Source organism: Argopecten irradians, chromosome 2 (assembly GCF_041381155.1).
Source record: "Argopecten irradians isolate NY chromosome 2, Ai_NY, whole genome shotgun sequence".
NCBI lineage: Eukaryota > Metazoa > Mollusca > Bivalvia > Pectinida > Pectinidae > Argopecten > Argopecten irradians.
Window position 1 is genome coordinate 69,326,362 of NC_091135.1, and position 22,420 is coordinate 69,348,781.

General features: G+C 37.1%; 1 protein-coding gene across 1 annotated transcript in view; it reads right to left on the bottom strand.

The window, feature by feature from the left end:
* The window catches only part of LOC138316329 (uncharacterized), a 41,082-nt gene that overhangs the window by 15,166 nt on the left and 3,496 nt on the right, over positions 1-22,420 (bottom strand). Inside the window, exon 2 of the mRNA XM_069258000.1 lies at positions 2,257-2,316. Coding sequence (XP_069114101.1) covers positions 2,257-2,316 — 60 coding nt within the window. The remainder of the gene's footprint in view (positions 1-2,256; positions 2,317-22,420) is intronic.

The window sequence follows — 22,420 nt, forward strand, 5'->3', positions numbered from 1 at the left end:
GGTTGGAGAATGCTGAGTGCGTACGACTTGTCTCGGTACAGTGCTGATGTAAGGGAACAGTGACAGTCGGGATCACCAGTACCGCACCCTATAACTCAGTACCCAAGTGGGTGTTGATACAGGGGTCTGATATCACAATTAGTTTAACTGATATCTTTATCGTAAACTTGATGTATTATCACATAACACCATTTTTATATTTCTCAATTCGCGCTTACACTTTGGTTAAACATTACCCTACAGCATTTCATTCACAATGTAGTGAAAATAAATAGCATGTCCAAAATGGTTAGAAACAAAGTAAAACACTAGTGATTTCTCAATCATATCCAAAGCTATCTTCATCAGTGAAGACATTAAATTGCTTTATCAAATCTACGGCTTACACTAGATAACATGGAAGAAAGCGACAATACTGGATGTTTCCTTTCACAGGGGAAAAGAGCTACCTTGCCCAAATGATATCAACGTTTAAAAACCTTATGTTACATTGTATGTTCATGTCTTTTCGTATTTGAACGACAAAATTAAACATATTGCAGTTATTTCTGAGGATGAATCAATATCTGAGTGCCTCTCTGAGAATACTAGATATGTTTATAAATTCAATTACATTAGAAATGGGATTCATGGATATATCATCATCTACCATCAAATCAAACAATAGGTCGACAACATATGATATCTTTGATCAAATGATTGATGATACAGGTCTAGTGATAAGTGTACAATTATAATTGTTAAAATGAGAACTTAGTAAATATTTTGTATATCAATTTCTTCAACGGGTATGTTAAATGACCTGTCTTTTTTCGAATGTAAATGTGTAATTTTGTTCCCTTGGCAGCAATCTGTTTCACCAGACGACGCTAATTAGTTGCAGCTTCTCGAGGGAATCCTCGGGTGTTTCCATTTCCTTTAAGTCAACTAGGCTACAAATCCCCTGAATAGGAGATGCAACGCTATCAAAGAGGTCGAGGACTCCTGTGTGATTAAATGTAATTTTCGAAAATTACAAGTTCTTAAAATTTTTGCGATTCCTTTCTAAAATGCCATTAATTCAATCTTTTCCCCATGTACTTATTTTTTTCATTTCTAATTCCCTTTCTATTTCACCCAAGAAAGAATTCGTCTAATTTTTCAAATATTTCATGCTCAGTCATCCCATTAATCCCTGTATTTATATTTCTTCCCTTAACTGTGGAGCAAAGGGAGCCCATTAGCACTATCACGTCGTATGTAATCTCTGTATTAACACAGATATATTAGATACAAGAGGCCATCATAACCAGAACGAGGCGCGCTACAATATCACAATTTACACCAATCAGGCTAACGCAACACCACTGAAACTCTGCATGGCTTAATAATAAATCGTTACTCAAAATGAGGCTAACGCAACACCACTGAAACTCTGCATGGCTTAATAATAAATCGTTACTCAAAATGTCTTCGTATTTTATCCTTGTATAAATAGCACAACACGTTACGTGTTTGTATTTGTACAAAACTAGTTTTAAAACATACACATTTTGCGTTGATGGTTATAATTTAGGATTAACTCCCCTGATAATTCTACATCCGGTTGATATCATAAGCAGACTTGTTGCTACCCAATGAAACCCCAGCCGTTATCGTACCTACTTACTGACGATACACCCCGTAAAACGGTAAGGGTAAATGTCGGCAGGTCACAGTCACTGAGCTGATGTGTACTGTAGTCCTGAACTCAATATGGATCACAAATACTATGGTGTATTGCACCATATGGTCCCACAAATGCCAACGATTGGACCTTTGTTCATGGTTTATTGTCAGGTGCATAGATACAACTGTATCTGATGGCGGTATCACGCCGGTCACATCTTTAGTACATACACTAGATGTGTTTTATAGGGCGTTGCTTGCGAATACAACAGGTTAAAAGAATTATACAGGCGCCACCAAGATTTATCCCAAAATTCTTTACCTGAACGCAGATGATATATGCAGTCCAGTAGCCTACAGATTGATCATTTCGAATAATTTGATAAAAAATTGTCGATGTCTTGTATTTTAACATTTAAGGCTTCCCCCACTCATGTTCTTGTGTTTGACAGTCTTAACAGGGGTACCACCCATATCATTAATGACTCATATTGGATTATACAAAATATTGATTTATAAATTCAATTGACTTCTAAGTCTTTCACTAGTTCTAGTTTCGCACCATATCGCACACAAAACAAAAACAAACAAATAAAACAGCTGACTTACCCGTTTCCATTTCAGTAGCAGACGACAAGGGGATTCGATCGTAAAGAACCACGAACGCAACTGTAAATAAAACAGTATATATTAAGATGCGAAGAAAGATTGGGCGATATCGATGGTTATATATTGTCTTCATTTAAACAGAACATGTCAGCGACAATGATTCTTGAAACTTGAAAATTGACCATGTAAATAACCGCAAATCCCTTTAAACAAATAAAAGTATTAGTTGTCGACTCTGTTGGTATATTTACAACAAGGACAATTTGAATTTCTGTTATCTGTTTATTTATTTATTTTTTAATTCTAATCAAAATTAGGACCATTTTCAATTCAATTCAATTCTTTTATTACTTTCGGCCATTCGGCCTATCAGTCATACAAATATTGAACATAAATTTCAGCATGACATATACAATACTATATCATATAGAGAATGTAATATAAATGTATAGTTACAACATGTACTTTTATCTAATAAATGAATCATAATGACTACATATCAGTCTATACCTTGATTATTTCTTAGTTTTGTTGCCTCGTATATATATTTTCCTAATGAACGTAACTCCTTTATATTTTTCACTCTTAATAACTCAATTAATTTAAATACAGATGGGTTTTTTCCAGTAGTAACTCTTAATATATTTTTTTCTGACATTATTGTATTTGTTACATTGCAGGATAAAATGATATTCGTCTTCAATTTCTCTTGAATCACACATACTACAAAAACGTCTTAATCTTGGAGTATTATTATATCTACCAGCTTCAATAGCTAAACAGTGTGAAGATAAACGCAACTTGGTAAGACAAACTCTATACCGTTTATCAATATATTTCGTGAGATAAAAAGGCAAGGTAATATTATCAACAACATATTTATATATATGGCATTTTGGAGATGCCTCCAATAAAGAATGTAAATGTTGTTTGGCTTGATCAAAAATTCTAAGCTTAATCATTGGCAAAATGTTATTACTACAATTTCCATATAGTTGCTGGTTTTCCCAAACATATCCAAAACCAAGTGAAAAAAGTTCATTTTTAACAGCAGTGACCCAATTAAAACAATTTCTTGTGTTACCATTTCTTAGAAATTCATATGATCGATTTAAGATACAATTTTTTGAATTAATTAATTTAAACCAATATTTGATAATTCTAAATTTCCTGTAATATTCCAATGGATATCGTCCTAACTCACAGTAAATCATAGAATTTGTGGTAGATTTTTTAACGTTAAGTATTTATTTGTATTTGTTTTAGGACAACCTCAAGTTGCAGAAAAAAACACCTGTTTAAGTAGTTATTCACATACCTGTTTTTCAATTCTTTATACTTTGAATATCATGTTATCTATCAAAAGAATACAGATACTAATACCTCTCTGTACAGCCTGTACATGTACATGTGCTGTCAAAAGATCAACAATAAAGCTGCATTTTGTGAATTTACGAGAACCGCTCGTGAAAATATCAACAGAAAATTACATTTGCCGTATCAAAAAGGTCATTTAGGTTAAAGATAAACAGACAGATATGAAGTAAGATCACGTGATAGACATCGTTTATTGATGTCCACGTTTAATGACATGCCCTTAGATTTTATATTGCAATTCGGTATTATATTTATCATTTTGGGTTATAAACAAGAGATACCTGGATTTTTTTTTTAATTTTAATTACATACATGCACTTTAACATTGACCCATTTTGCACCGTATCTCCTTCAGATAAAATCATTATCTACCGATTCATTGTCAGTATTTTATTTCAAAGTTACATGGATAAATGGTTAATATAAACATTATTTGATTGTGTATTGAAATGGCTCTATAGACACTAGCGTGGTTAGTTCCAAATATTGTAAGACTGTTTGATTAATTCTGTGTCAGGAATATACATAATATCTACCATATCGACATAATTTATTCTATTGATACACAAATACCAATATGTAGTCTTATGGGTGCTATTATTTTATTATTGGTTTGACGTCTAATGTGACAGCTTTAACACAACCTGTTGACTAATGCAATTAAATATTACCATTCCATTAATTTGCGAACAAACTACTCCTATCATGATTTTAAGTCGTTGTAGCAAAATTCTTTATAAATCATTTAAATGTTATGTTAATGTAATATATACATGTATCTATACCGATAGTTCATAGTAATATGATAATTAACTGGATCCAGGTGGATATTCGTTAATGAATTCTATAAACCAACGCCATTCTGACCAATTAATGTTAAATATATGTTTGTTTACATACTCCATGGATTTCGGCTATCACTCACAGCTAACCGATGTCGACTAAACATCTCAACAAATTGTTTATAGTGACAATTTTATCTAATTATGAATGTGATGTTTGTGTACTGGATGTGATACGTCAACACATCAACTAGTACCACATGTCATCATAGTCGCTACAGTGCAGTAAATAGCAGGTGCCTGTCCGCATATAGCAGACCTCTAACTATCTGTGCGACTGGAAATCATCGAATGTAATGTGGAACAAATTAAGTTTATCAGTGAATTAAAGTTACGATTTATGTCCTTTATAATAGCGATAACGACGAACTGGACATTGTCCAAACATTACCACGTGGTGTTGAAGAACTAGTTTGAGCAAAGGAGACGACAGTGTCTAATGTGTAAGAAAAGCAGAAAGGATACCGTGTTTATTTAACATCCACGCATTCTCTCCCTCGCCATTTCATGTGTATACTGTTATCATGGACGAATTCACGTCGAATTGTGAGTTTATTAGTACAAGTTACTCATTCAAACAATGTTAGTCATACAACAAGTTATTATTTATTTACTTGTACAGTATAAATTAAAGTGACAATTTTCCCACAACTGTGTCCGATTTAATTAATTTCCTCTCAGTATAGTAAACTATCTAATTCAAACATTATGATATACAAATACGTTTTTCTAAGACTAAAATTAGATAACAGAATTAAAGGACTTGATTTAATACTCCATAAATAGAATACCAAAACATGTTATAATAAAACCACTACTAATCAGTATTTGTGACGAATTAACCATACCTAAATGTTCATGTTCCGTGTAACCACTTTTATTGCTAAGGATTTTATCATCAGCCAATAACTGTCAATATCTATGACCATATGCTGTCCAGATGTCCAGTTTGATGGTCAGCAGACTCGTCGTATCTGTTTATGATCGACAGGGATTTTACATTGCAGCATTACATAATTACAGACAATGGTGATGACTGACAGATTCCCACGTCAACCACGGTGGTCTTGTTAGCCGGATTATAAAGTCTTGTTGACTTCGTTATTATACCATCACCGGAAATTCCGAATGACCTGATTTGTGTTAGGATTTTCTTATGGTTGGTTTTCTCCCAGAATGACCACCAGTCTCAAGCGTATTAAGCTGTATAATGTGACATGAAGTTTTAACCTATGGAGAACATCTAACTTAATTTAAAATTAATCTCAGAAAAACAATCTTATCAAAAGCCAAGTAACTAGGGAACGCTAAGTAACATTGTTGTAAACGTTGGAAACATTGAATAATTCATATCACGGAAGTCAAAATGACCAATAAGCTCGATATCCTATGTAAAGGAACTGTTTTTATCAACACCGTGATGGTATACGCACACTTGTAAACCACTGATTTATGTAAGTTTTTGTATAAAAATGACCTTCTAACATTGGAATATTTTGCTTTTTGAGACACAGGTTATCAGACAGGATGTTCACTGCCTTGAACAGTAGTCCTATAATAGAGATGACCTATAGCCCATGGTATCGAGGATATGATACACCTCCTATTGAATGGTACACTGAGATGACCTATAGCCCATGGTATTGAGGATATGAGATGACCTATAGCCCATGGTATTGAGGATATGATTCACCTCCTGTAGAATGGTACACTGAGATGACCTATAGCCCATGGTATCGAGGATATGATACACCTCCTGTAGAATGGTACACTGAGATGACCTATAGCCCATGGTATTGAGGATATGATACACCTCCTGTAGAATGGTACACTGAGATGACCTATAGCCCATGGTATCGAGGATATGATACACCTCCTGTAGAATGGTACACTGAGATGACCTATAGCCCATGGTATTGAGGATATGATTCACCTCCTGTAGAATGGTACACTGAGATGACCTATAGCCCATGGTATCGAGGATATGATACACCTCCTGTAGAATGGTACACTGAGATGACCTATAGCCCATGGTATTGAGGATATGATACACCTCCTGTAGAATGGTACACTGAGATGACCTATAGCCCATGGTATTGAGGATATGATACACCTCCTGTAGAATGGTACACTGAGATGACCTATAGCCCATGGTATTGAGGATATGATACACCTCCTGTAGAATGGTACACTGAGATGACACTGAGATGACCTATAGCCCATGGTATTGAGGATATGATACACCTCCTGTAGAATGGTACACTGAGATGACCTATAGCCCATGGTATTGAGGATATGATACACCTCCTGTAGAATGGTACACTGAGATGACCTATAGCCCATGGTATCGAGGATATGATACACCTCCTGTAGAATGGTACACTGAGATGACCTATAGCCCATGAGTGTATGAGGATATGATACACCTCCTCATGAGATGACTAGCCATGATGAGAAGATACACCTCTGTAGAATGGTACACTGAGATGACCTATAGCCCATGGTATCGAGGATATGATACACCTCCTGTAGAATGGTACACTGAGATGACCTATAGCCCATGGTATCGAGGATATGATACACCTCCTGTAGAATGGTACACTGAGATGACCTATAGCCCATGGTATCGAGGATATGATACACCTCCTGTAGAATGGTACACTGAGATGACCTATAGCCCATGGTATCGAGGATATGATACACCTCCTGTAGAATGGTACACTGAGATGACCTATAGCCTGAGGATATGATAACTCCACTGAGATGACCTATAGCCATGGTATGAGGATATGATACACCTCCTGTAGAATGGTACACTGAGATGACCTATAGCCCATGGTATTGAGGATATGATACACCTCCTGTAGAATGGTACACTGAGATGACCTATAGCCCATGGTATCGAGGATATGATACACCTCCTGTAGAATGGTACACTGAGATGACCTATAGCCCATGGTATCGAGGATATGATACACCTCCTGTAGAATGGTACACTGAGATGACCTATAGCCCATGGTATGAGGATATGATACACCTCCTGTAGAATGGTACACTGAGATGACCTATAGCCCATGGTATGAGGATATGATACACCTCCTGTAGAATGTACCTGAGATGACCTATAGCCCATGGTATGAGGATATGATACACCTCCTGTAGAATGGTACACTGAGATGACCTATAGCCCATGGTATCGAGGATATGATACACCTCCTGTAGAATGGTACACTGAGATGACCTATAGCCCATGGTATCGAGGATATGATACACCTCCTGTAGAATGGTACACTGAGATGACCTATAGCCCATGGTATCGAGGATATGATACACCTCCTGTAGAATGGTACACTGAGATGACCTATAGCCCATGGTATCGAGATATGTAACACCTCCTGTAGAATGGTACACTGAGATGACCTATAGCCCATGGTATCGAGGATATGATACACCTCCTGTAGAATGGTACACTGAGATGACCTATAGCCCATGGTATCGAGGATATGATACACCTCCTGTAGAATGGTACACTGAGATGACCTATAGCCCATGGTATCGAGGATATGATACACCTCCTATTGAATGGTACACTGAGATGACCTATAGCCCATGGTATCGAGGATATGATACACCTCCTGTAGAATGGTACACTGAGATGACCTATAGCCCATGGTATCGAGGATATGATACACCTCCTGTAGAATGGTACACTGAGATGACCTATAGCCCATGGTATCGAGGATATGATACACCTCCTGTAGAATGGTACACTGAGATGACCTATAGCCCATGGTATCGAGGATATGATACACCTCCTGTAGAATGGTACACTGAGATGACCTATAGCCCATGGTATCGAGGATATGATACACCTCCTGTAGAATGGTACACTGAGATGACCTATAGCCCATGGTATCGAGGATATGATACACCTCCTGTAGAATGGTACACTGAGATGACCTATAGCCCATGGTATTGAGGATATGATACACCTCCTGTAGAATGGTACACTGAGATGACCTATAGCCCATGGTATTGAGGATATGATACACCTCCTGTAGAATGGTACATTGAGATGACCTATAGCCCATGGTATCGAGGATATGATACACCTCCTGTAGAATGTACACTGAGATGACCTATGCCCATGTATGGGTATGATACACCTCCTGATGGTAATGATAGATACACCTCCTGTAGAAGGTACACTGAGATGACCTATAGCCCATGGTATTGAGGATATGATACACCTCCTGTAGAATGGTACACTGAGATGACCTATAGCCCATGGTATCGAGGATATGATACACCTCCTGTAGAATGGTACACTGAGATGACCTATAGCCCATGGTATCGAGGATATGATACACCTCCTGTAGAATGGTAAATGTACACTCATATCTGAATGACTCTGCTCTCTGTGTGGGTAGGCGTTTACAGTCAAAATGATGAATAGTATATATTTGTGTAAAAATGTATAATCATTATTGTATTATGTACTTTGTCACAAAAACTCAAAAATTGTAACAAAATCCCATGCTTTATTGACGATTGTCATCAACACTTGAATACGATTAAGGTCCAGATCTGTATACAATTAGTTATGCTGATTTTATTCGTAATAATACGTCATGAATCAAAAGGTTAAAACCTATCGACTTGTTTCATATTTTATCTTTTAATTAGTATAACCATTCTTTGGATTACCAATAGAAAATGTCAAATGTTTAGTACATGAATGTAGATTTTCCCATTGATTCGTACACCAGAACCGGAATGGCTATGAACCGTGAAAAACATTTATTTTGAGTTTACTTGATAGCGGTAAGTACATGTTATAAACAGGATCCGGATCGACCATTAATTCATAGATCTCTTGTTTATCATAACAGACCATGCAAGTTGCAGATGCTGCGCTATCGCGGCGGTGACGTAACGATGGCAACCCCGACATGTTTACTACGGGACATAAACGTCATGGTCCAGACTGGAAGTAGATAAGCTAGGGGTCAAGTCAGTGGCCTTTGTTACTGGAAATAAATCCGGACTGGTATTTTATCACTATCTCTCGCAGGCACGATAGCACAGGTGTTTCGGTACAGTGGAATAAGTACACGGTACGGACTCAAACAGAACGTAATGTTTGCGAAATCTGACCAGAAATCTTAACAGGTTGCCAAAATACGGTTGTCAGCTTGTCAGTTAGTATTATAGAGTTGGTGTGTTCTGTAAAGATGCGCAAAATGGATTATAGAGTTGGTGTGTTCTGATTCAATATTTCGATGTAATTTTATATGCAGGAAAATATCCATTTCAAACAAAATGGTACCTTTTGATATACAATATATGAAATTGTGGGAAAGAAGGTAAAAAATTATAACGAGTAAGATTTGCACCTCGGCATTTGCATTAATCGAAAATGCTTTGGTCAAAAGCCTTTCTTTCTGAACACTTCATCTATTACAGAGACATGTCCTTAATATAATTCGGAACCACATTGCAGCCTCAGATGTTGGTGTTCTATGTCCTGGGATAAATACCGAACTATCCGATGATGTCACTTCAGTATATGACCGCCTCATTAATATCTAAGTACCGGGAGGTCTACACACAGGAATGCCGTGGAAAACACCCTGTCTGTCAGGCCTCGCCACAAACCGTATTGTGTTCCGCCATAGTTACAGGAATAGAAAACAGGCACCAAAGGTCAAACCTTTGTTTCAGCACGTCATTAGAAGGTCATGGATGATGTTCAAGCATTTCATGTCATAAACAGTAGCTAAAATCCACACATGTTTCACGTCACGGATACAAAAGTGACATAGACGTTGGTATTGTGTTGAACAGTCTAATTTATATTTTTATTGGAAAAACAATATCTGTAAATACGAAGTATGATATCATAGGAAATTGTGTTAGAAGTATGTTCGTGTGTTTCGTATTGTGTATAAGTGTTTCAGATAAGATCGCCTTATAAAGATCTTCGTTCTATAGGCACTTCACACATTATATAAAATTAGCGTGAGTTAGAACAAAGATAACGCCGCCATCCACGCCCTACACCACTAAAGAGTGGTGCCAGGGGCGATAACTCACGCGTAACGAGAGAGATAACACGATGGATCACCTTCTTATGATATCATATGTAAAACAGTTGTTTATTGGTTCAACCCATAACAAGGGGCGATAACTTGATAAGTAAACCCACTTGATGTAATCAGTAGGAAAACAGTTGTTCTCCTTGAGAAGGTCCTTATGTTTATGGTATCTCACTCCGTAGCTGGGACCCCCTGGGTGTATATAACATGTCACGGCTACAGATGATCATAGTGATGAACATCATCATTCAGCACAATATATTAGTCATTACATCACACAAGAGGCGGGATTAGTTATACACCAGCATTCCGTTAGGATGTTGTAACGTTTACATCACACAAGAGGCGGGATTAGTTATACACCAGCATTCCTAACGTTAGGATGTTGTACGACTTGCAACTTTAGAATATTCAGTATGAATTAAATAGCCAGAGATGAATACAAAGCCCCCATATTATCCTCCAATATTTCATTTTTTACTGAAGTTGGACTGTCTTCTACACATTTGTAAGATTTAGTTAGGATTTGATTGGATATATCGGATCAATTTCGGTCATCTTACCTTTTTATTGACCCATGTTTATCGTTCGAGTCGAGCAACATAGCGGTACCGAAGAAGAATAAAATGTGACATGTCCCCACGTGTGTCGTACTCTAGCCTGACATACTGTTGTGTTGACCTACATGTACGTTAGAACGTCTCAGTCACAATCAGATGATGAAGCCGAAGTGATATAACAGTCAATGAGTATCAATTCAATAAGTTTTTAAACTTGTGTCAAGGCTAACAGCAACATGAATTATCAGAACATTGCCGGTTCGGCCACATCACGTTACGGCGACTCTCCATTTTGAATCGAAGCGGGAGACAACCGTATCACACAGTCTAGACGTTATCCTTCCGCAGCTACGACTTTCGCAATCATTTATAAATCTATTGGATCACTCTTATAAAATAATTTTTCTAAATAGATGTATGGCAAATTGTAATATTTGCGCTATTTATTGTGATTAGTTGATTTGTAATTACGGACTATTTCTACGTTTCTTGTTGTAGACTTGCACAAACCCAGAGAGACTCATAAAACTTTTTAATGAAAAATAAATAAACAATAAATACGATTGAATTGAAATATAAGGATTGAATCTTGCTTTGGTCGATTTCATGGGGTGATGAATCGAGTTCCTCTTGAAAAAAATTCAACATGAAATGCTTCGCAATTCATTCAATTTGTTTTAAGAGGAACTCAATTCATCACCCCATGAGATCGACCAAAGCAAGGTCCAATCCTTGATTATACTATATCTAAAGTTTCCAATGCACCGAGTAACTACAGTTTGTTCATGTGCTGCAGTATGGGCCAGATTTACAGTATTACTTGGCTGTTTACTTCGCATGCTTCTTGTCATTGTCTTGTTTGTAGTGGTATAGGTCAGAAATGTCATACCAATTTACCACACATATATCACCCTTACATCTAGTCTTTACCTCCAAGTTCGCATGTTACCCGACCTGAACCTGCCGGGAATCCTCGGAAGGCACCATAGAAGACCCTATAGTATATATACATATAGGTAAATGAGGAGCAGATGAGATTTTTTGTAACGTGGGGCCTTGTTTTATTCGCGTTACACACAAAGATGCTGGGATTAGCCTAATTACACGAGATGATTAGTTACAGTATGTCTCGGTCCAAGATACTAGTGGTGTTGTTAGAGATATGTATCTGTATAATGATATATGGATAGTACAGACTACTATGTAGTTAGTGCTCGCAGCACGTGCATAACTATTGGCGACGGCAAGCATGTGCAAGCACGTGGCCAAACGTCACAAATATTTAATGAAAAATTCAAAGAAATATGAAAATAGAAACATCAGTAAATACTCTTTGGTCGCAAGTTTTCGAAGTCTAGCAGTGCATCAAATTAAACATGAATTGCAAGTATTAGCTTCCCAAAAAGCTAAGTGTGCTACGCGAAAGCTCAACCATTTGATTGAAAAGAATATGGAAATTAAACAATGACATGACGATATTGCTTAGCAATTTTAATTGTTCTGACGCCATGTTATAATTTGTGAGTTTGTATAAGTGTGAGGTAGCCAGATCTAGTACAGAGGTTCTGTTTTGAATATACTTTTGTTACCAACAAAAAAAGGTTTTGATGCAGTGATTGCTCAGAAAAAGGCAAAGACAACATTTCATATGTTTCGGTGTTTTTCATTCCGCTCTTAGAATGCAGTGTCATTCCGCATTCCGATTTTTGCATGTTCGGTGCTCCGTCAATTTACATCTACCATTGTTTGATATTTATTGTTACACGACGGTGTTCTAGATAAGAAATATAAAAGTAATGTCTCGAACATGGTATACTACTACATGGTATACTACTACAGAGATATTTTTCCATCTGTAAATGGAACCAGATTTCATTGAAAATGCCTGATCAATTTCTAGAAAATCCTTATTCAGAATATTTTACCACGAATGCTTGTTCTACACTGAAATCTGAACGGATGCAAGCGCTGTAACCTTGATCTCACTGGTAGTAGAGTAAATCTAAATGCAGCCTTGGTCACACTGGTAGTATGTTATCTAAATATAGCTTGATCTCACTGGTAGTAGAGTTAATCTAAATATAGCCTTGATCTCACTGGTAGTAGAGTAAATCTAAATATATCCTTGATCTCACTGGTAGTAAAGTAAATCAAAATATAGCCTTGATCTCACTTGTAGTAGAGTAAATCTAAATATAGCCTTGATCTCATTGCTAGTAGATCTAATTTAAATCTAAATATAGCCTTGATCTCACTGGTAGTAGAGCAAATCTAAATATAGCCTTTATCTCACTGGTAGTAGAGTAAATGTGTGACCATGATTTATCAGGAAGATGGCATCCGAATCCGGACAGATTTAAGTCTGTTTTCGTAATTCGTTTTTAATATTACTTCAGCAGGCGATGTTTGTAACACACAGATCAGGCGTCTGATTCAAGCGTTCTTGCTACATGACTATCCTGCAAGATGGCGTGAATTGCTTGTGAAACTAACTGCTACGCCTCAAGCGGCATAGCAATTATAATGAGTTCATTATGCATGCTGTAGTATTTCTCACCACCGAGTTATCATTTCGATCTACATTGTATATTAAATCAGTTCCTGTTCCTCCACTTTTTAACTTAACATCAAAAGAGATTAATATTTATTTGCACACTAGTGATAGTTTATATTAGTTTATTTTGAAACAATAATGCTTGAATACAAACAATACCTTTATAAAACCGTTAAGAAGCCCGATTGCATAATAATAACATAGTCTATTATATATATTACATGGATTTGGACGATAACTACCACGACGACACCCGGCCGTATACAAGCATAGGTTAGACAGGCATGGAAACAATCTTATATTAGAAACGGTATCAACAGAACCAAAACACATATTACAAAGACCAACCAATCGCTGTATCTAATCTAACTATTCCCTGGCAAGAATATTTACCGAACGTAACATAACCCTCTGTCCTCCTCAAATACATTTTATATTAATTATACTATATATCATACAATCAAGGCCAATTGGTGATTAATACAAGCACATTAGCATGTGTAATTATTGAATTTAGTGTAACATTAAGTAATAGTGGATGACAGTATATGATTTTGTTAATTTAAATCAGTTTTCTAGTTTGCCTGCCATTAAGTTAATATTAAAATGTTCCCTCACTGATTCTATCCCCAGTTAGATAGATACATATTAGAAACAGGCCTTCTATTACCGTTGTTAAAACGCTAATTGCATTCAGCATTCCATATTAAGTCAGACAACCATTAAAGATGATTTTCTGAGGATACATATTATACATACCCAAGTACATGTCTGATAGTAATATCTTATTATTAATCACAATTCATTCTGAAAACATTAAAATGCGATATTCACCGCTGCTACGTAACACACAACACATGTCTGAACAGATATATGTAAGTAATTAGAATATTTTTGAAATGTTATTTCTTAAATCAATTTGATACAGACAATTAAATGCGTTATTTGTGGAGAAAACAAGTCCAGGAACTTTTGGTTTTCGTTAGCGATCAAAGCTACGGGCGGTGTTGAGGAACATTACGTTGAACAGAGGTAATCCCTGGTGTAATGTCCCGGGAGTGGGATCTGGTGGGGAGGGGGATCTGGTGAGGAGGGGGATCTGGTAGGAAGGGGCTTCCCTAGACTAAGTATTGGTAGAACCTACTAGGCATAGATAGTCCCTTACCGTGGATATGTTCATTCTGGGGATGTTTTATGTTTAACTCGTGTATGGAAGTTTGGGCTGATCTTTATTGCAAATGTTTAAGCAAACATGCGTCTCGAAGAACATAAAATGCAGAAAATCTACCATTTCCCCAACAGATAAATTTCTATTTCCTCTTATTTGAATTATATATTGCCTGTTTTCATGGTTTCTTCCCAAATTACACACATCTCCAATGGCGAGTACCCGCCCGCTATTTCAAAATGAACTCACATAATCGAATACCAACTGCAGAAGTGTATTTTAGAGGTTACACCAGTTAAAGATTGCATTTGCTCAAATAATGTATCTTGACAACATCCATCAGTCGTATTTGGTGTTTCAACAATACGAAGCGGGAAAGATGCATGACTGAAAACAATTTTGCTCACTATAGGTAGTCTTTATTTTTAATGACATTTGTTAACTCTCACAACGAGGACACCATTATCTGGATACAGTTATGATGTATTTTGAAATTACGATGCTTTATTTGACTCCTTTACTATTGTCAGATTTAAACACAGATATTGCCTAACATAACTGTTAACATTTTCATTGTATTTTAGTATTGTAGAAAACAGTCATCTCTGTATGGTAGATAGGGGTTGCTTAGGTTACCAACTCCGCCGAAACCAAGCAAACGAAAGTAGGAGGGATATAGTTTAGAGTACATGTTGTAACCTAAGTATTTACTTTGAACAACCAAACCAATGCAACAAATAACAGTTGTACCAATATCACTTCGATGCACATTATCGAGTCGCTATTTTATCGTAATAGTAAAATTTACAGTGGCAAGGCACTGTATTAAAGTGAAGAATGGAGCGGTGAGCATAGATGGGGCATCGTCTGGATATAACACAATGGAAGGAACGAGGAAAGGACACGTAACTAAAGGTAATGCGTATAAGACGGAACATGAAGACTGTTTCAGAAATGAAAGAGTTTTACAATTAATCATTGAATCCAGATATACTCGTTAGACAATTCAGTTGTTGCTATTGTTAAAGATCCAACGTCGCTTTCAACGTTTAGGGTGCACCCACGTGATCATCACAATCCAGATCACAACCAGTAGGATACACGTGAAAAACACATTTAGTCATAAATCAAAATGTGTGATATAACAGGCATTCCTCAAACGTCGATAAAATGCATCAGCATATACTACAATCCTAAAGCTATACGCTTGAATCAAATCACATGCATGTTTAGGAAATGATACGCTAAATAAGTCTCCATACCAAACAGGTACCATACGATACCGTTGAATGGATGTGTTTAGAACATCAGGATTCTCATCGTGCGAAACAATATAACCTATCTACAGTATTGGTATCTGGATTTCAAACTCTTTCTCAATATCAGAACAAGTAGACGAGGTTTAGAGCAAAACATAAGCGAAAGGAAGGGTACATTTTTCTGCCAAGAATGCGTCACTTTCAGAACCCTGCACCTGCATGCAGGGGTAATCTTTAGCACTGACAGACAGAACAAAAAGGGATCAGTTTTTATCTCGGCACTTTGTTGGCCTTTCAGCCATATCAATGTCTCTCCTATCCCAACTGTTGAGGGTGTCCTTTCTCTATATACTAACGGGCATAATTTAACAGCAATAACGATATCGTTGTGTGAACGTTCTTATCACGATATACATTCAGAAAACTCATTAAGGCTTTACATTTACATTTTGGACACAACGTTGAGAAATTGTTCCAGAATGACCTTGTCTAATCACAGAAGTGAAATATGCGGTAAACGATCGTGAAGAATTTCTCCGAGTGAAGCACCTGTGTGTTATTGCATGTGACTGACAGTGAGTACTGTTAATTCGTCGTATTTGCGGCGGAGGGATACACGAATGTCAGAAATACGCGGGGGTAATTAGGCTGTGCCGGTGATAATGCGCCTTGTCATGGCCGGGTTTCGGAGTGATTGACGAGATATCATTAGTGGGGAGGTACCGAACTAGTGTTAATGACAGCTAATTAGATTAACATGGTCCTGTCGGACTAACATAGAGCGACGTTACGTGACCGTAATGTCGACTTACTCTCTATGAGTTTATTGTTTAGTAATAACTAGTCCCTGTTTATGTACCATGCTCAATTATTCCAAGGGAAATGATTGAGGTAATGACATTATAAATACCATAACGGAATTCGTCTGATAGAATGTTTGTTATGTACAGAGCTAGCTGATCAATATCACATTGTCCTAAGTTCCTTGCCTGGATCAATTGTTGTCTAAAGTTCTAATTATGCGTCGACTAAATGTTAAGATGTTGTTTTACGTTAGAATAGCATTGCTTGTGTGCTTCAAAAGAGTAATGATAATTTTGAAAATCAAAACAAATACGAATTACATGAACCTTTAAAAGGCGTGATGACTACTTTATAGCCAAGCTGAAGGAGATGTTTTAGGCCGAACACTTCACTTTAAATCATCTGTTACACCTTGTAGACAACTGACAGCCTCACGCCATCTTCGCAATTTAAACAATTATCCGATTTGCACATCAAAACAATGACATAAGGCTCCAGAACAGAGTATAAAGTGAACTATTATGAAGCTGGCTTAGTTAACAGAACAGGCCGAGATATACTGAATCTTCATAGGCTATATAAATTATTGTTTGAAGCTACTGATTTTGTCAAAACATTACAATAAAATTGAATATAGAAAAGGCCAATCTACCGTTAAAGTTTGATCATCATTGGGTTTGAAGTGTTTAATTACAATCCAACGTATCGGCAACATCAATGAGCTGGGATCGTCCTAGACAAGAAGTCACTAAACCCTCTAAGTGAGAGACGTTCTATGTCGGGCGCCATTTTAACACTCATGTTGAAAACATACATAATGACACCATCTTTTTTGTCAAAACAAACGATTCCCAGTGAAATAGCCAAACAGTCATCTAATGCATTTGCTTTTCAGTTACCAAATAGGGACCTAATGCATTACTAAGTTACGAATTGGAATGTTTCTCCTTTCCAGTTACCGTGTAATGGCTGTAGATTCTTTTTCCTGTGAGAACTTTGAGTTGCCACTTGTAATCAAATCTTGAATCATTAACAACTTTTAATCGACACAATCACAGATATCTTGTTTTTTTGGCATGTAAACTGTTTCATGTTCAAGAGGCGAAGAAAGTTTTGCAAAAATACCGGGGTATATATTGGTAATGTGTTCCAGGACATTTTACCCCTTACAAAGAACACACATTGACATTAACACATTATATACCACGATTTCCGTGAGTGGAGGTTTGTTGGTACAGTTCGGGTGACTGTACGTTTAGCCCCCGAGTACTAGTAAATGCTGGGCGACATCCAAGTATGTCTGGTAGTCAGGTGTGGGGAGGTGAGGACGAGGTGCTGAGAATGGCGCTATACTATGTGATAATTGGACTCTTGTCAAAGGTCAAGGACTCGTCGTCCATGGTGATGAAAGAAGCCCTAATCGACGAGGATTGACTGGTCCGAATCGTTGGAGGCACTGAGATAGTCCTTTTATCGTGTCAGCAGTTAGGTATGAATGGGAGAGGATAGTTCAGAATGGCATGTGAAGCAAGCGTAGGATCTACAGGACAATGCATGTACTACTTCACATGGTAGAACCATCGTTTCAAAATAGGATAAACAAGTCTTACATCAAAATTGCACATATCATCCACATAAATAATGCACCTGTCAATGTATGTGCCTTCGAAGAATGACGCTCGCTGCGACCATCCATACCGCTACCATACCAACTATGTTAAGTATTTATTCACAAACACTGGGATAGCCCTTGCAACTACAAAACATAAGTTTCAATGACAACACGGACTTACGGAATTAATACATTGTTATTTGCTACCCAAAACATTATACACGTAACAAGGAAGATAATAGGTGTATATAAGAATTATTTGAGATAATTATGTATGCGAAACTAAAAAAACAATAAAACTGCAGACGGTTCGTATACGGAACTAAGGCTACAAATGTTGTTCCTTATAACAATACAATTGTAGCTAGCGCCACCTGCAGGTCTGTGCCTCACACATCGAAACGTTTATGTAACCATCAGTGTTCCAGCTCAACGACATGGCAAGCAGTCAGTTACCCAGCCTTGTTAATGAGCCAGTTTCATTCCGCTCCAAAATTGTGGGTGTATTCTGCACCATTTTTTACGGGATTCCTGGTATCATTGGGATGTTGAGGTAGCGCCGAGGAGAGTGCTGCAACGCCATGTAATCTGATAAACAGATAACGCATCTTATCGCGCCGTACGAGATTTAATCCGGTGTGAAATAAACTGACACCAAATCCGTATGGTCATTACACCGAGTGAACCCGGATTATTAATTTCCTAACCTTCGTCGTTTTGTTTTTAAAGCAAATAAACAAAAATTTGAGTAGAAAGTTTGCACTTTATATCGATTATTGTCAAACTCGTTTTGGTAATAATAAATGGGGGGCGAATTTGTGTCGGCAAGACACGATGGAAGTGTTATTAAACAAATAAAGCAAAACAAACACTTTGAGACATTAATATTTAACGTTGTAACCAAGATACACGCCATATTTCTGTTATGTCTCTTTTATTTTCGTTGTTACAACTTACAGTCGTAAGGATAGCTCTACTAAGTTAAAGTTGCTTTGTTGTAAAACACGACTTTAAATAAAAAAAAAATTGTATCTTGTATCGTCTTGTATCTTGTAACTAATATATATGTTTAGCGCTCTTAAACAAACAACAAATAATGTTCCCAGAAATATGAAAATAACAAGCAATATGGAATTGGAAAATGTTGATAATCTGTCTACATAAATCATGTTGGTAATCACAAAACGTCATACTCCTGTCAATTTAACCTGATCATAGAATATAATGTAGAATGTGGCTAACATTGGTCCTAATGAGTATCTGTTTACATTTTGATTTATGAAGGAGCTGTACCCTTCATCTGGTGACTTGGTTAATTTCACGTTACGGTGACAGTGATGAGTGACGCACTGGGTTCGCCCCATAGACATTCGACCAACATGCTTCCTGTGCACTCTGAAATAGTTCGGAGAATTCTCTGTTGGCAGCACATTCCCCTTCCTTGTTATGTAATGTCAAAACGAGAAGTTATGCGTTAGAACCTGCTGTATTTGTTTTTACAATAATTATTTTTCGACAGGCCCACTGTCAAGTATGGGGCGTTAGATATGCTGCATGATATGATTTTTGCATGTTTGTATAAGTGCTAGGCTGTTTAGACAGTGGAGATTGTAACGATTTAACACTCTCACTATCTTCCAGTTGGGATTCGTTTTGTTGTTTACGAACGTTTAGAGGATAACTTGCAGGAATCTGATAAAATGATATACACTGCCGATAAACATATATCTCAATAAAAAACGCCACGTTAGAATACTTTCTGTATAAGAACTAACCATGAACCAGTTGGGTATTTTTTCGTATTGTCTAATAGATTTAATCTATTTTCAGTATAATAATATTTTTGAAGAAGTGCCAAGAGCGACAGTAAAGCTTACACAAAGACTTTCATGTCTGTACTATTTTAAAAACGTCGAATTAAATTCGATTGTTAAGTAATCCGCTGATGGTGTGATGCGACTGTGTAGATATCCTCAAAAGTTTTATTTTCGTTATTTTTTGCATTGGTGTTTGAAAGTATCTTATGATATCAATGCATCAATACAATATATAGTGTTGGATTGTCCAAATTTCAAGATACTTCAGTGTTTGCCACATTATACAATATATATATATATATATTTGTTACCTGTTTGTGTTTTATATCCAAATTATCGAAATGACAATTTTGGTATTTTCATTTCTGTTTTCTTTTACGATTTTCTGAGGCAAACGCATTTTGACATGTCTGCATCAATTTGCGTTGGCACTCCAAGTAGATTGACTTTTTAGATACTATCTCAGAACTCTTTTAAACTAATATGAACGACTGTTCTTTCTCGTGAAAACTAAGGTAGAAATAGGTTCCACATTGTAAAGAAGGTTGGTAATCTTACAACATCACCAAGTAGTTTATCGCTAATGAAGACTATCATATATCGTAGGCTTTATTATATGTCCTAAGTACCACAAACAGCCAGTGGTATCGATGGTAATGTAAGAATCGGAGTATCTTGTTATATTTCAATTGTCGGTATAGAATTACACGTGCTTGGACCAGATGTTACACGTGAAGCATGTGCGCTCTATCATAGCGTCCAAGTCGCTCTGCTCGTCGATGCTTTCTCATTACTATAAGACAACAGACTCAGATACGGAACAGCTAATTATGTGTTTATAACCGTGCCAAGTGATAAAAACAACCTGTGGAGCTCGAACGCCGCCATGTTGGAATTGACCGGAAGTTGACCCGCAGTAAATGCGACTCTTCTTTAATTTTCATCATAAAGATAAAAAAAACGCGTTGATTTACACCAGGGAATGAAAGCGTCAGCGCCAATAAACCCTGCTATCTTACTGTTGTATTTTAGACCCCCGCTGTCTTACTGTTGTATTCTAGACTAATAGGTTATATTTCATTGGAAATTTCTAATGCTTACAAAGCGAGGCTGGCAAAAAACAATGTAACAATGAATGGCATAGATAACATCCATTCTTCATCCTTACTATCAGCTCCTGTTGGGACAATTACCGACAATATCAACAATATCTATTGAGCCGATATGATTACAATAAGGGAAAAAACACTTAAGCTTTATTTCTGACGGACTGCTTTGCTGCTTCGCCTTCGCGTCTAAAACTTACTTACATGTACGAAGGCCTATAGCGGATTATCCTAAGGAAGATTCTAGAAACTTAACACCGGGTAGTGATTTATATTCTAGTGTCCCATGGGTCAGGAAATGTACCATGCTTCCCAGCGCGACCTATCCGGAGAGCCCACACACCGTCCGTTCGACAGGCTTGCTAGACTCGGCACAATCGAAGCAAATGACTTCGAAACTAGTTTCTGAGGTATAAGCCAAGCATTTTACTCTATATAGATTGACAGATCCAGAGTTTAGAATGTCCTAGGTACAACATGGTCCACGTGGCTGTGTCTGATAGAGATACAGTGGCGTTGACAGCGACGTCACGGTTTTAAGACGAAACACGAGATTGTGACAAATGATAACGTCACATCCGCCTTCGTCAGTTGGACGGAAGTGTCAATTCTAATATAACACACGGGTACGGGACACCCAGTCGGATACCGAGAACGTACAATTTCACATTGTAAGCCATTGGCCTCATCAACAAGAAAACATATTCTTATTGTACGTAAACGGTGGACAGTAGCATAGGTAAAGGTCAAGGATGAACGTCAAAACGGTACCTTTAAAAAACCTTGACAACAGACATCTGCTGGGGGAAATCGTAGGTTTATCGACTAGTTATAAACACGATTAGGACACATGGAATCGTACAAAAAGTGTTACTGTGAAAACTAGTCTTGGTCTCAAGAATTGATACACAGTGGATCGGAAATCAAACCCCGGTCGAAAGAGGTATCCGCATTTTATTTCAAATTA